This window comes from Acomys russatus, chromosome 20 (genome assembly GCF_903995435.1).
Source record: "Acomys russatus chromosome 20, mAcoRus1.1, whole genome shotgun sequence".
Classification (NCBI taxonomy): domain Eukaryota; kingdom Metazoa; phylum Chordata; class Mammalia; order Rodentia; family Muridae; genus Acomys; species Acomys russatus.
The window spans coordinates 66,489,858-66,506,235 of record NC_067156.1 but is presented as its reverse complement, the minus strand read 5'-3'; the positions used below and the strand labels follow the sequence as shown (position 1 = coordinate 66,506,235).

The 16,378-nt window shown below is 41.2% G+C and overlaps 1 protein-coding gene across 9 annotated transcripts in view; it reads left to right on the top strand.

Moving 5' to 3' along the window:
• Atp9b (ATPase phospholipid transporting 9B (putative)) overlaps positions 1 to 16,378 on the top strand; it is a 189,090-nt gene that overhangs the window by 87,429 nt on the left and 85,283 nt on the right. For all 9 annotated transcript variants that reach the window (XM_051163762.1, XM_051163761.1, XM_051163759.1 and 6 more), the window contains one exon: positions 1,168 to 1,244. In XM_051163762.1, the coding sequence (XP_051019719.1) occupies positions 1,168 to 1,244 (77 nt within the window). The remainder of the gene's footprint in view (positions 1 to 1,167; positions 1,245 to 16,378) is intronic.

The following is a 16,378-nucleotide window of genomic DNA, read 5'->3' as shown; positions in this document are numbered from 1 at the left end:
TACACGTCAATGCTACATCTAAGGTTATGTGTATTTTGGGGGTGGTAGTGTTGGGGTTCTTACTGTGTATCCCAGGCTGGCCTTGAACTTACTAGCTTTATTCCTCTGCCTCTGAAGCAAAATATTATTTTATATAATCTGTATAGTTAATTTTGTTAGGATTGTTAATTCCACAACTTTATATACGTATGTATGTAATGCCTTTCTACTTTGTAAATTTTAATATCAAGAGTTTTCCATTTTAAATATAAAATTAGGACTATAAGTGATACAGGTGTTATGTAGAGATTCCATGGGTTTTAGTTTTGGCAGTCTGTAGATGAATCCTGAGCCTTTATAACATACAGATTATCATTTTTTCACATTTAAAAAGGTACTACGTCTTCTTGACTTATAAATTTAGGAGACAGCCATTAAGGAAATGAGTAGTTTCTAAAAGCGGAATCAATTTTTTAGGGGGGTAGGGTGATTCAAGACAGGGTTTCTCTGTGTAGCCTTCGCTAGCCTGGTCTTGCTTTGTAAACCAGGCTTGCTGTGAATTCATAGCAATTCACCTGCCTCTGTATGCCTGAGTGCTGGGATTACAGGCATGTACCACCATGCCCGGCTCAAATAAAATATTTTTAACTTATGTTTTTGGTCAGGTTTTGTTTGCTTGCCCAAACAAGTTTTGTGGTGCTAACGGTGGCCAGGAGCTGCTCTGTGTAATGTCATCGTGCTCTGGTGCTGTTTCCACAGTGAGCATCCCAAACAGCCACAGAGGCTGTCCTGCACAGCAGCTACTCAAGCAGAGCTGGCTCTCCTAGCCCTGCCCTGTTTGGAGGTCCTGCGGTGTATTCTTGAGTTAGGAGTGGAGCCTTTTTTATGCTCTTTTAACAGTGAACTACTTACTATTCTAGAAGACAGTAAAGAAAAGCCCATTACTCCTGTTGTCAGGAAAAAGAACATTAATATATTTCTTACTGTTCAATAAATCATTTGACTTCTAAGTCCTTTTTAAAAGTTAAGGTTAATAATTTTTTAACTAACCAAATCAAGTAGAGTAGACTATTGGATAAATGTGTATAAGCTCAAACAGTGTAATGTTTTCCTATCAAGATAATTAACAAGAAAGTGTTATCTCTGTTTTCAAGCATTGCTATAAGGACCACTTTCATGTTTTTGCAGGTACTGTAATAGGTGTCGTCATTTATACTGGAAAAGAGACTCGAAGTGTAATGAACACATCCAATCCAAAAAATAAGGTAGGCTAGATGAAGGAGTTAATGCTTTAATGAACTTGCTTTTTCCTTTCTGTAAGAAAGTCTGTGTACTGTGGAATAGCCCATTTATGTAGCATAATATAAAATACGAAAAACAGATTCTTACTTGCTGGTGAACTGTAATGAGTCCTTGTGTTTGTATACATTCTCATAGCCAAGGAGCCTTTGCCTATATTATGTATGTGCCTTATATTTGGCAGTTAGTTCTTGGTTTCTCATCTTACATTTATTTTGTAGTTTGTGCTCTTTATGCTGATGGTTTATTTTTAAAATAATCTATTTGTCCCTTATCTTGATATATTCGAGTTGTTTCTTTCATTTCAGAAGCATATTAAAAGCCTAAAGACTCCTGGTAACACTCCTAAAATCATCACTTATGTAATCAAAATGTATTTATAAGTTAAATCACAATGAAAAGTTAGTGTGAATTCTCAATATTTACTGTGTGGCTGATTCATTATTCATGATGAACTCACTGTGTTTGAAAGTACAGTTAAATGTGAAATTCTTACTGTTCAGCTTATGGTTATTTATTTAAAATATAACATACATATTTAAATAAAACAAGCAGTGCTCACAGTCCCATGCCTTACTCTGTAGGTCACTAATAGTGAAGGTTTTATTTTTCCTGGAAATTTTTCTGTTAAGCAGTATGAATGAAATATACCCTTAAGAATATGTATATATCTGATATGATATAATCCATTTCTTCAGCTAAGAACTATTTTTAAAATAGCTCTTCAAGAAGTATGAAAGCAAGCCAAATGTAGTGGCTTATGTCTTTATGTTCAGTATTAGAGAGGCTGAGGCAGGTGGCCGATTTTAAGTACAAGGCCAGCTTGGGCTGCAGAGTGAGTTTCACAGCAAAGAGCCTGTCTCAAAAACAAAACAAAACAAAAAACAAAACAAAACAGGAAAACATCAGCCCTAGTACATGGCCCAACTCCACCAAATGGGTTGAACCCCGTGTTTACTTACGTGAGTGGGGCCTGCTAGAGAATCTCCCCTAGCACAGCTGGTCAGTTATGAATCTCCAAGTGTTTGTATGTAACTCTATTTTAGATAGACAGACAGACAGACAGACAAACGGTCAGTTATGAGTCTCCAAGTGTTTGTGTGTGACTCTATTTTAGATAGGTAGATAGATAGGCAGGCAGACAGACAGACAGATAGATGGATGGATGACTGGAATAATCCAACAGAGAAATGAATGATGAAAGTTTATATATGATGAAATCTTGCCAAATGTTCAATATTAGTTTTACTAGATTTCAGACAATAATATCAGGTATATGTATGTATATTTTACTGTAATTTCAGTATGAATTCTAATTGTGAAGATGGGAAACTAGTTTACTTACCAACTTCTCTTTTGGATATCAAATATATCTTGGTCACCACTGCAGCAAAAGAACTAAAATTATGTTAAAACAATTCTGTAAGCTAATGCTAGAACAGTGTTCATAGTTATACATTTTCAAAGAGTGTGATGGTTGTTTCCTCAATGAACAGGTAGAATATTCTCATGGATGTGCTACTTCGAGAGCTTTTTCTTCATGTGTTCATTTTTGTGTTTGTGGGAATATTGTGGATGAATGTAATTTGAAGCAGTAAGTTTAGCATTTTAAAAGCTGCCTTTGAATCAAACTCTTACCTTCCCCTTGTCCTTCAGCTGCACTTACATCCTGTTGTTTCTGTATCTCCAAGGTGTCAGCTTTGTTCTCTGCACATGTTACATGGCGGCTCATTGTGGTACCCATGAGTAGATGGTCATAGTTGAGGATTCTTGCAGTTGGCTTATCAGCTGCAGAACAATCTAGGCTTCACCATTGACCAGCTTCTAGGCTTTCAACAAATGGTTTAATTCTGCATCTTAATTTTCACATCTGTAAAATAGAGATGGCTGAAGGGTTTCTTTTGGCTCCAGTTCATCATGGCAGATAAGTGCTGATGTCAGGAGCTGGAGGCGGCTGATCACAGGATACCACAGTCAAAGGGCAGAGAGGGCTGCTCAGCACCCTGCCCCACTCCAGGGTCCCCACCACTGAGTGTATCACCCATAGTGCTAAGGGCTTCGCGCCTCAGTTAAGTCAAAGTCTTGACAGGCTTGCTCAAAGACCCATCTCTCAGGGTTCTAGAATCTGTGAAATTGGCAATTAACTCATAATCATTGCCGCAAAAGATGCTTTGTAATGTGGCTCTAGCAGAGATAATGAGATATACATGCACCAGGACCCAGCAAAGGTGTCCCTGGTGTCCTCCCTTGGTGGTTTCTTTATTTAACACCTTCCTCCATCAATTCCCAATGGCTCTGGTCTTGGTGAGGCTGTTCCAGTAGATCTAAGGGCACCAGTTCCTACTAGCCCTCTTTCTCCCTAGATTCCAGAGTGCCAACTTTCCCACTTAGGCTAGTGTCCATTAGGACATGTTTGTTACCACCACCACCCCTTTTTCCCCCTCAAGACAGGGTTTCTCTGTGTAATGGTCCTGGCTGCCCTTGAACTCAGAGATGCACCTGCCTCCGCCTCCTAAGGGCTGGGATTAAAGGCCTGCGCTGCCATCACCTGGCAGCTGTTTGTACCTTCTAAAACATCTGCCAAGCTGAGCATATGGACAGATGGACATTGGATATCCATCCAAGTTTATTACTAGCTTCGCAAGTCTACTTTTAAACTTGCTATTTGCCTTAGCTAATATCTTGTCTTTGGCAAGGTTCCCTTTTCTCTGTGTTTTGTCACTTTGTTTATTTTATTTTATTTTTTTCTAGTAGCTTAAAACTAAAAAGCTGATCCTACAACCTGGTATGGCTTGTGAGAACTGGGGAGAAAAGTCTGTCCACTCTGAGACCCAGGCTTGAGCTTAGATACTCCCCAGCTCCATTCTCTTCTCTGTGACTATGGATATCATGCTTTAAGGTCCTAGGTATGTGCTTTATTGGTGCCGGCCTTGCTCCCTCTTTCTGTGGCACAGGCTATACTGCTCCAGCTCCATCCCTTTGTGGGACCTGGAAATGCAAACTCTTGGGCTTCCGGACTTCCTGAGTCAGAACCTGTGAGTTCTGGTGCACACTAGAGGTGATCTGCTCTGAAATCTGCCCTGGAAATATTCCTGTGCCAGCTACGGTAGCGGCTAGTAGAGTGACTCTGACTCATACAGTGCCCTGACTTACTCTTTTACATTTCTTCTTAAAATTTATTCTTGTACTTTAATGACAATGTAATTAGAAAACATAGCTTTCTGCTTATTTCAGGGAGAGCTAAAAATTGTACAGCATTATCATCCAGATGGGTTCTACTCATATTTGGAAGTTTTAAAACTTTGAACAACTAAAAAGTTTTTATTACTAAGCAACTTTACAATGAAATTTGATGAAAGTTTAAATTACAAGGACTACAACTTGAGTAATGGACTGCTTTATAAAACCTAGCCTTAGATGTATTTAATAAGATGATACTTGATTACATTTAAGAGGGAAAAATTCTTAGAGAAGGTTAAGGAAAATCAATCGTGACAGGTTGCCATTTTCACGCCACTCATAATAATAAGTTGCTCAGACCAAGAACATCAAGGATGAAATGATAATACAAATTGCTTCAAGCAGTTATTGTAATCCCTCGGGCATATTGATTTGCGTTTCTAATAAAAAGATGCTTTCAGATGTCTCATTGACAGAGAGACAGGTGACATGTGCCATTATGGGAATTAGAGCTGCCTCTCCTTTTCAGGATTGCTGCAAGGCATTTTCAGACAATAGAACAAAATAGAGTCAACTGCAATGTACATTCTCAGTTGAAATATCAAGGTAGTTTTGGAAAATGGCTTTTTTATTTTAAAAGGACCATTTATTAATATTTTAAGAATCCTCTTGATCTACAGTGAAATATTACAATAGAATAGCTCACTTTTGTCTTCCTTGTGGTTACATACCATCTGAGAACCCTTTGCTTTTTTGACAGCTGCCTTCTTGCAGAATATACTTTCCAGTTTAATGTAGGCTGCTCTACTTCACCAAGAGCTGCATGGTAAGCCTCATGGACACAGACTGGGATGCCTTTTCTTTTTTAACCAGTTTTTAACAAATCATAATGTTTCCAAGCCTCATCCGGAAAACATTAGCCACCGTCAAGCCAACTGTGAAGCCCTCTAGTAGACAAGGTGCAGCACACCTGCTTGGGCTGCACTGGTACCCAGGCCACCATCACTGTGTCTAGCACACTGCCTTCACAGCTACACACAGTTTTGTCTGCCTCATGAGCACACAGATTTGTAACTTTAGGAAAACAGGAAAGAAGCTTATCTGGATGGTAGCTGAGAACTGCTCTACAAGCACATAGAGGCATCTAAAGTACAAATGTCAATTTTGTCCCTGAATTTCTTCAAATAGGAATTTGACTATAAAGCAAGTGCTCTGCCTAGGAAATGTGTTGTTGAAATGCTTAGTTCTGCATAAAGTTCTGAATAAGAAGTGCTTGTTGAATATTTGTGTATGTTTAAGTAAGAATACATTTGGTTGTGTTTCCTTATGCCTTAGTACAGTAACGAATTATCTGTAATCTAAATTCATAGCAGAGAATTTTTCTTTAGGCATTTAGGCAATTTCATTATTATATTCATTTATTGAACTCCTTGATTCTTTACCCAGAGGCCTTGAAAACGGCTAGGAACTTGTGATAATACTTATTTTTCATATCTCTGGCAAAAGTACAATTTTCTTCTCCCAGATGATTTGACACAATTCTGTTGACGTGGTCTGAGAGTAAGGTAGGATGATTTCCCAGACTCTTTTGTAGAGCACAGACAGTGGGTGGAGGGGAAGTTCTCAGGGGCCTGCCTGAGCCACCTTCCTCAGGCCAGAGGGTTGCTGTGAGCAGCTAGTTCTGACCAGGGTGGGTGTCTAGGCTAGATGCCCACCCTATCCTGTCCCTTCTCCATTCTTATGCAAATGGAAGTCTTCTGTAATCAAGAGGTCTCACACTTGTTGTAGACTCAGAAGCAGACTTCACTGGGGACAATTTTGAGCCAGCAGCCAATTAAAAAGGAGGGCCCATGGGTTGTCATGGTCCCCTGCCAAAGTCCATGGAGTGTGGCTCTATTGAGCATGTGTTCCTCTCTACCTTACTTCTGTTGCGTACCACATTTATTCCCACACTCCTCCCTCATGCAGAGCTAGGCTCTGGGCATGCCACAGGTTGTCTGTCCTTGCCTAGCCACTGAGGGGAGTAAACAGCCTTTCCTTTCCACTGGGCCCAGGAGCCTGCAGCTCAGTGTGCAGAGAACCGTTGACATATTTTCACAGCAGCACATAATGCTCTCTCTTAGTAGGAAGTTCAAGTGTGATAAGGTTTGCCCTTACCTCTAAGCAGATGACTGCCTGTTGTATGTTTCTTGTAGGGGACTAAAAGCAGCACTGCCTAGTGAGAGGCTAGGCCAAAGATAGACTCTATCTTCTACCCCTTTTCCTATATTTGGTACATAGTTAACAGACTACACTAGTCTGTTTGAGGTGCGACTTACTCTGATGGCATCACATATACATGTCCTTTAGACTAATATTCTAACTCAGGTAACCGTGGTGGTAAGGGGCAAGGATAACCAGCTAGGCCTAGAACTCAAACTTAGAGCAATTAAGCCACATAACCAGACTTCTGTTAGCTTTGCCATTGGTGCTGACGTGAAGTATATTTTTTTGCATTGCAGTGATGTTGATGGCTCACACCTCCTGTGTCACACAGTCATGTAGTTTCTAAACTCCATTATGGGTACTTTTTCTCAACCCTGAGTAAAGACTTAAGAGAAAGAGTTGAAAGACTAGCACAAACACAGTGCAGCTACAGAGGGTTCATTAACCTGTGGAAATGAGCAAGTTGTATATATCACAATCTAGAGAGAGATTTGGTTTGTTTTGGTTGAATATTTAGTCATTCAAGCAATAATTTTCTTAACTTAAAGTCAACAATTTGTTGTTATGATTAGCAAAATTGTTTCATAGCCTTAAGATATAGACATGGTCTAAATCACACAATATAGAGAATAGAAATTTCATAATGGAGCAGTTTAATGCATTTTTAATTCCAAACAATATAAAGAAAAATGACTACTCTGAGTTTAATCTTTGTCTCAGATGATGCATTTGCCTCTTGTTTGGGTGAATCATGGGGAACTCCACCTCTTCCCACCAGGCCGAGCACACAGCCTCATGGGCAGGGAATTGCCATCAGGGAATGATGCTGCATAGAGGAAGGCTAGACTCAAGTCTCTTTGCATTCTTGGATCAGTAGTCAAATGTCTTCTGATATACATTCCTGCTGGGCAGCAAATCAAAGCAATTTTAGAAGTGATTTATGTATCTAATTTACTAAAACAACAACAATAACAAGCCCACGAAGGCCTGCATTGTGGTAAACGCCCTTAATCCAGAATTCTGGAGGCTGCGGCAGGTAGATCTCTGAGTATAAAGCCAGCCAGGGCTGCAGAGGTATGTGTATGTATGTGTGTGCGTGCACATATGTTTTGAGACAGGGTCTCAGGTGACCCTCACTGAATTCCAGCTTGCTTTCTTAGCCTAGGCTGACCATAAACTCTTGATCTGTATGCCTTCACCTCCCTAGTGCTGGTATTGTAAGCACATAGATGTTTGATTTTGAAAGACTGGATGCTGTTGAGATCCAAGAGGCAATTCTTAAGGTGAATTACTGAAGAATGAGGCTGAGTGATGAGATAGAGAAGCTAGGCCCTCAGATGTCCTCATGTGGCCGTAAGCCAGGAGCTAGTAGTAGAGAGACAGGTTCTGAGATGGGCGTAGGAACCTTTCTTCTTCCAGTGTTCCTGGGGCTAAGGTGTGGGAACTGTATAGTAGCCATTGTTGCCTGTGTTTCTGCATGACAGGCATCCTTGTGGGAGAACCCTAGGCCTTTTACACCGGCCTCAGTTGACTGCACCAGTCTGGGGAAAACCCCACTGACTCTAAGAGTAATGCAGGCAAGAATACTAGGAGCCGCTGTGCCCTGGGAGGGAGCAGACCAGAAAAGAGAACCAGCAACATTCATGGCAATGTGACTGTAAGGACGTGATGAGGCCATGCCATGTGCTTTTGACAGGACTGTAGCATTGGTGTAAACATCAAAGATGGCCTTCTCCCTAGATGCCACAGGAGTCCCCACACTACCTCCTGGAAGTTGTATGTGGGGAAAAAAAGCAGTCACAACGGCCTGAATGTTGACTATATGTAAAATGTAAATTGTTAATTTTCATGAGTTTGCTTAGAATTTAAGGAAATAGGTGGCAGAGGCAGGCAGATCTCTGTGAGTTCCTGGGCAGCCTGATCTATAAAGTGAGTCCAGGATATTCAAAGCTACACACAGAGAAACCCTGTCTCAAAAAAAAACAAAGAAAAGAGGGACAGGAAAGGAAAAGAAAGGAAAGGAAAAAGGAAAGGGAAAGAAAGAACAAAGAAAGGAAGAAAGAAAGAAAGATTTAGGGAAATACTTACCATACAAGCTCACCCTATAAAATGAGGTCTACTGCCCTCCAACTCCTCAAACTTTGACTCAAGATGGAGTCCAGATGCCATTAATGATCCTAGATCTCCTCACTGAGGTGGAGGACGATGGGTACTTTCTGTGGAGGTCATTCTGGGACAAGGACAGCCATGTCAGGAAACCCTCAGAAGCATCACACTGCAACAGAGGGCAGCAGAGGCAACTGAGGGCAGCCTGATGAGTTAAAACACTTCAGGGTTCCAGTGACCTTAGTTCAGCAGGACTTAGAGGCTACAAAGACGGAAGTTACACATTGGGAGAGGAAGAGAGAGCAAGCGGTGATTGTTCTAAGCCTGGGACCAAAAACAAAACAAAACAAAATAAAAGAGCAATTTGGGCTTACCCCAAAGAGAGATGAATGGTATTAGCAGAGTGGATGGTACATGAATCCAGAAAGAAAAAGATGACTGATAGGCTAGACCCCCAAGGAGACAAGTTTCTAGTCTTTAGAGCAGATGAGAGCTGACTTCAGAGAAGGGGCAGGTGAGTATATTTGCATGGCCCTGATGTGTGAAGTATGCTTGTCTCAGTGGTGAGACCTCCTAAGGCTTTGGGGAATTCTGAGGGACTTGGAGGAGCAGACTGGGAGAGGAAGCTGGCAGAGGACATATGAGAAGGTTGGCCAAGGTGCTGTGTGCTGGTGAAGGCTTTTCTTCTATTGTAGTGAGACTTTCTCTGGCCACACTTTACTGTTCAGATGTGGAGGCAGTGATACGGAGTTGAGACTTTCTGTAAAGGGTGTCTGGGAAGTAAATTAGAGTACACTGAGGTCCAGAAAGAGATCCTGGCATGGTGTGCAGCTCAGGTCAGGCACAGCACCTGCAAATCACTCTGAGAAAGTGGCCCCTTTGTGACCCTGGACTAGAGGCACTACTCTATGCCACACATCCTCTGGAGCCTGGGCCTGCTTGGTACTGAGTAACAGGGGTTTGCAGAAGGTTGGAGAAAAGAGCTGAAAATCAAGGCAAGCTTCAGAGCCACAATGAGATATGGCAGAGTTCAAATTGAGCAGAGGAGGGGCTGGAAATCTTTGACTAGCAAGTAAAGGGTTCTAATAGAAAAGTCACCAACATGCCCAGACAGATGAGTAGTTTATCCAGGAGGTGGACACTCAGAAAGGGCCAGGGATGCTAAAGCTAGAATTGCTGTTAGGAACAGAATGCTTTGGGTGAGCTTCTTAGTAGGCTATATACAGATGACACAAGAGATAGCTTGTACAGCCCGCAGCCCACTTGCAAAACAAAAAGGAAAGAGAATGGGGGCGGAGTATAGCAAAATATACAAGGAGTATGGGGCAGCTTCAAAAAAAATACAGTGTAGGCTGGAGTGATGGCTCAGAGGTTAAGAGACTGTTCTTCCAGAGGTCCTGAGTTCCCAGCAACCACATGGTGGCTCACAACCATCTATAATGTGATCCAATGTCCTGTTACAGGCAGAGCACTGTAAAAATAATAAATAAATAAGTCTTTTTTAAAAAATGCAATGTAACTAGAAGAAAGAACAATGAAAGATTTTTTAAATAACACAGAGGAGGCGCTTTTATTTCTTTTCTTGTTTTAGTCCATCCTTTTTGAAAATTAAACATTTTTGTTTTATACATTTATATTATTATGCATATATACAATAAACTACAGGAAGAAGAACCATGACATAATCAGAAATTATATAAATGTTACATTCTTTAGTGTTTTGGCTTTTTGTATTTGACAACCTTGAAGAAAACATCTTTCCTATCTTGGTGCATCTAAAATTCTGAATGTAAATCTATATCTAGCATATCTCATTATCAACTTACAGCATCTATCTAGACCTAAAGACATCTTAACCCTAAACAACTAAGCTTCATTGTAAAACTAAACTATCTGCTCTTCAACTCCATCAGAGAATTGAGAAGGAATAAAATTGATTACCTGAGTATACCGGGAGTGCAGGTTAGCAGCTTTCCAATTGAGACCGTAACAGAGTTTGCTACCTGAATAGTCACCCAAAACTCTCTTTAACATTGGAGCATCATCTTCAGCCTTCTGGCCCAATATATCTGACAGACATATTTGTGAAGCAGGAACTGTTGAGGACTTGCTTACCCTGTCTTGGCAGAGTTTGGCTGTCGACTCTGCCTGTATCCAAGCTTGCCTCTTTTTAGGCAGAATTCTGTCTCTGGTAGAAACATGGACATTTTTCCCAGTGACTTGTTTGCCATGAAAGAAATTCTTGAAGTAGTAAGTCTAAGAACTTTCTGAAATTAATGACAAACACCAAACAAGGGGTTCAAAAAAGAAAAGAAAGAAAGAAAAAGAAAGAAAGGAAAGAAAAAAAGGTATCCAGGGTTACCATTTTCACATAGCAGAAAACCAGAAAGAATCTTGAAAGAAGATAAAGTAGAATACCCTTGTCTGAAAAGGCAGTCCTGCTTTCCAGCACAGGTGGCTGAAGGGAACTCAAGCATGCTGCCGTGGTTAGGCTAGCAGGGCGGGGTGTAGTTATGTGGCCTAGCTGCTGCCCAGGAAACAGAATGATGAGCAGGAACACCAGAGCATAAGGAAGGTTTATCACTGAGGGAAAAGGAAGAAGTCTTGGAATGGAGTGAGTGTAAGGAAGAAAGGGTCATAACACAGCAGGGAATGCCGGGAAGGCTTAGAGGACTGGGTGCAGGCCTCTGAAGGGAAGGTGGCAGTTTGCAGGCTGGGGATGGACCTCCGGGCCCTGTGCATGCTGTGAATGTGCTTAACTACTGAGCTCAGCCCTCAATGCAGAACCCAAAAGCTAAGAAGAAGAGCATGTACTTGGGGATGGTGGGGCTTTCAGAAGACAGCTTAGTTGGTAAAGTGTCTATCTCACAAGCCTGGGGCCTGAGGTCTAGCTCCCGAGTTGATGTGAAAAGCTGAATGTGTTGGCATATGCTGTAATCCCAGCACTGGGGAGGTGGAGACAGGCGAGATCCTCAGGAGCTCTCAGCCCAGCCAGCTTCATCTAATAGGTGAGCTCCAGGACCATCCCAGAAAACTAGACAGAAGACAGCTCTGGAGGAAGGATGCCTGAGGCTGACCTCAGGCCTCCAAGGCACATGTGTGCAAAATACCAAAGAATCTGTACACTTTTTAAAATGTTTTCTCTGTTTCTCCTGCATGTATGTGTACCAGCTGTGTGCCTGGTGCCCACAGTGGCCAGAAGGAAGGGTCATAATTCCTAGAACTGGAGTTACAGACAGTCATGTCCTGGTTGCTGGGAATCAAACCCAGGCCCTCTGCAAGACCAGCCAGTGCTCTTGACCACAGAGCCATCGCTCTAGCCCCCCAGGATCTATATTTTTAAAGCGTGATAAAAGCAAAATATCCCTAATTTGTAAATGTATTAACATCTTATATCAGACATTCAGGTTCCTTGAGCTTGTCTTTCAGTGATTCTCTCTGAGTGCTTGGTTGTGATTGAACTTCTTCCTTAGCTTCTTATTTTTGGTCATTTAAATTTTTTGTCATTGACAACACAGATGTGCAAAAATACCACTTAAATGCACTTAAAATAACCATCAGCTCGATGACTCTTCACAAAAAGGCTGTTCTCTTTTTCCACGGGGACCACCATCTTTCCGTCTAAAGAGACAGTGATTTTGGCTTATTTTTAAGGTTTATAAAGATGGATTAAATGTGCGTTCTTTTGTTTCTGACTTCTTTTGCACAGTAGTATGTATGTTGTAGCTACGTTATTGCGAATCTATACATGAGTAAACCTAACATCTGGGTGTCCTCGCTGAAGGATTATCTGCACCATCTTTGGCCCATTTCTCTCTGCGTCCTAGTTATCTTCCACAGTGTGCAGTGTCTGAAGACAAGCACTGTGTGGCCTTAGGCCGTCATTCTCCCCCACTCTGTTGATTGTAACCTCATTGAGATGAGCTTTAGCCTTGGTTCTGTAGGATCAATGGATCAGTCTTTTCCTTTGACTGCAAGGTCCTGAAGATACTCCTTTATTTAAATGACCTGCTCAACATGCTCTCTGGCCACTTGGCATTGTTTTGTATATAGAGTGAACAGGGCCCAGGCTTCTACTTGTCACCCACACAGAAGCAGCAGAGACCCATAGCAATGTGCAGTGGCTGCTGTGCCTCCCCTCAGGACATTTCCTAGATCTTCCAAACCTTGAAGAGCTGTGCGTGTCTGATCTGCTCTTTGTCTTGGTCATCTCTATAACAAGCCTACTCATGTTGCTCAGGGCCTCCTCATATATTGGATTGTTAATGTATTCTGTGCTAAAATATTTTGAGACTGTAAGCAGGTCAGTTATAATTGCATTTCATTACTGTTCAGCTTTCAAGAGAATTGATTTTATAACTTAGTGTTTAGTCAATTTATATTTTGCAACATTTTCAGTAATTTTATAATTTTCTAAAAGTTTCATATAATTTTTATTTATTTCTACTTGAAAATTTTCATGCTGCTTTAGTTTTTTAAATTTTTTATGCTTGTTGTTATTTAAAAATAAAATTCTAGGCTGAGGGTGTTCAGTTGGTAGACCAGCATTCACAAAGCCCAGGCTTTGATCTGCAGTACCACATAAAAGTTCATAGTGATGCACTCCGTAACTTTGGCCCTCAGAAGTAGAAGGTTCTCCTCAGCTACACATAGAATTAAGGCCAGCCTGAGCTCGTGTGTGTGTGTGTGTGTGTGTGTGTGTGTGTGTGTGTGTGTGTGTGTGTGTATCTTTGATATCACATTTATTTCCTCATTGCTTTTCCAGTCAGATGTTATAGTTACAGACCTGACAGTGTTCAGATGTTGACTACTTTGACTAGCTGATCACGTTTTAAACAAGAAAGATCATAGCTGACCTCGTGCCTGCCCTTAGAATTTCCCTGTTGTCTCCTGTGCAGAGAGGTCCGTCTCCCAGCTTTGGAACCAGAATGTGTGAACACTTGACACCCAGTTGGTGGCACTGCTGGAGATGCTATAGCATTTGGGACATGGGGTCTGACTGGTCAGCTTCAGCAAGTGGGTGGCAACCGAGGCAGGAAGGAGCTGAAAGAGGAGGAGCAGTGCTATCAGGAAGGGTCTCTGTGAGACACTCTGCCCCAGTTAGGAGTCAAGCAGGAATGATAAAAGAAAGCTAAGGCGTATTCTAAGCTGGAAAGGGCTGCTGGCCTGTAAGTTGCTGGAGATCATAGCAGATAAAGAAACTATTAGTTGTACTGTTTGTCACGCAATGTAAACCAAAAATTAAGCTTATGTGTTAGTTATCTCTATGGAGCTAGTCTTGTCAAAATAAATTGGTTACCCGTTTGGTTTTTGTTTGGCTTAAGCAATTTTACCTTCATTATTACCCATGGAACATTAACAAATGACCACCAATAGTCAGCTAGCCCACCCACACTCCCTGTGGGAAAGCCTTGGGCTTCCTACCTGCCGACGCTCCCCTCTTGTGTTCCTAACTATGCAATGTAGGGACACATTTTTCTTCTGAGCAGGAAGCCTTTGCCAACTGCTTCTAGGATGTGAAGGTCCTTCCTGCATCTCCCAATCCTTGCAGAGCTGTGTCTGACCTGGCCTGTCCTTTATCCTGGTCAGCGTTAGTGTTTGTTGCTGTTCTGACCTTTGTTCTCAGCTGAAATACTGAGCTCTCAGGAGAGTCTACTTAGAACTGGGCTGTTCTGGGTTCAGCCATGAGCAGCATTCATCCAAAATTAGAACCTGTTGACTCTATTTTGCCATAAGACAATTCACTAATTACTAGAATTTTAGCTCTTTTAGTTTAGGGCAACCTTTTTGTCATTGTGTGGCATGCTTGTTTTTAACAGCTAATATGTGTAATTACATTTAAAATAAGTGCGCTGCAAGTGCTTTAACAGAATTTCGATATTGGTGCTGTGACCTAGCAGTTGTCTTCTGGTGGTTGAATAATTAATTTGTTTCTAAGAGCTTTTGAGTTTGATGCTTACTTAACACAAGGGTTTCCTTGTGGAAGGTCTGCTGGCTTCCAGTGACCCTTTGCTGCCATCTGGTTCAGATTCCAAGTGCTCCGTCATCTACTGTTAATTGCTGTCACCTGCACACTGCAGTCCATCATCGCGGAGACGCTGGGAACAAGTCACACTGCCTTTTGGGGGGGGTGCTTGTGCACTTGTAGATGCACCCCTAAGAGGGAGACAACAAGCTTACAGAAGGTATTTTAATACCTAAGGTGTGAGACATGGTGACGATTTGATGAAAGTGATGAATTCACTACACCCAAATGGTTTGGCTGCTTTATGATTTGTTTTGAATGGTTCTGGTGCTTAGTGGCCTATTTAGGCTGCAAGATTGTCTCTGTGCATTTGACAGAAGACTTCTGTAGCCTTCTTCCCACAGATGATAGGCTTGCACCCGGGCACTAGCCTGTAGCACCGTATTATATTAATGTATTTTACGTGTAATTTAGAGAACAAGAAGAATATCCTGATTTGAAGTCTAAACTGTCCCCTGTGGCACTGGCACAGCTGATAATCGTGAATGAGAAAGATGTGTATATCAAATAGTTTACAAAATGAAGCCAGCTGTGTTTCCCTACATACTGTGGCTTCCTGACATGCATCATTAAACCTTATTAGCTACTTCCTTTTACAAAGATTCTTGTAGTCTTGAACATTGCATATTAACATTTTCTGCCCCTCCAACTGGAAATTATTTGCTTTATTGTAGAGTGTCAACTTGCTCTAGTTTCTGATGCGTTCTAATTGGTACTTTAGAGTATAATCATCGTGAGATACCACGCCATGCATTTCTTTATTTGGAAATTAATACAGACCTTTTCACTTTATCTGTCAATCTGAGCAACTTTTCACACAATTCCCAACTCTTGAGATTGCTTACAAGCCATTAAGTATGAAATGGTTCATAAAATGTCTGTAAAGACATAAAGTAACACAAAATTTTTAGATGGTTTAAAATAGTGTTACATTTGCCAAGATAACCAGCAATAAAGCTTTAGACAGTTTTAATAATAAAAGGGTGATTAAGGAAGATGGAAAGTTTATTTAACCATATTACCCTTATCATTTAAATGTTTCAGCAAATCTTCTGAATTCTATTTTCCTTTCAAAACAAAAAAATGCAAAAGATGAGGTCTGTGGATTTTGGAAACCAAAGAACTGATTTAGAGGTGGATGTTAGATACGATGGCTTCCCTTCGTTCCTTTTCTCTTTCTTTGCTATTCTGTGACTGCCAGTCTGCCGTGCTGTCCTAAAAATGAAAATGTTTACCTCTTATTAACTTCTGGTTAATAGCTACTTAAGCTGATGTGTGGGTGGGACAGAAAATGGCAGAAACTGGTTGTTCAAGATGATAGTAATTCTGAGGTGCTTCAAACACTGGCCGGCATTTTATATTTTCACATGTGTTTTAAGTTGTTATTATAAATAGGTACTGTGCATCTAATTGTCAAAAACTTAATGATTTCACTGAAAGTGTGCTCTCCTAGGTTTGGCTCCAGTGACATTTCAGTCATAGACGTTTTGAGTCAGCCCTTGATTTTAAAGCACTCTTGTTGGTGTTTTGTAGCGATGGATGTCCGGGAGAATGAGGAGGGGCCCTTCGTCAGTGGTCCACATA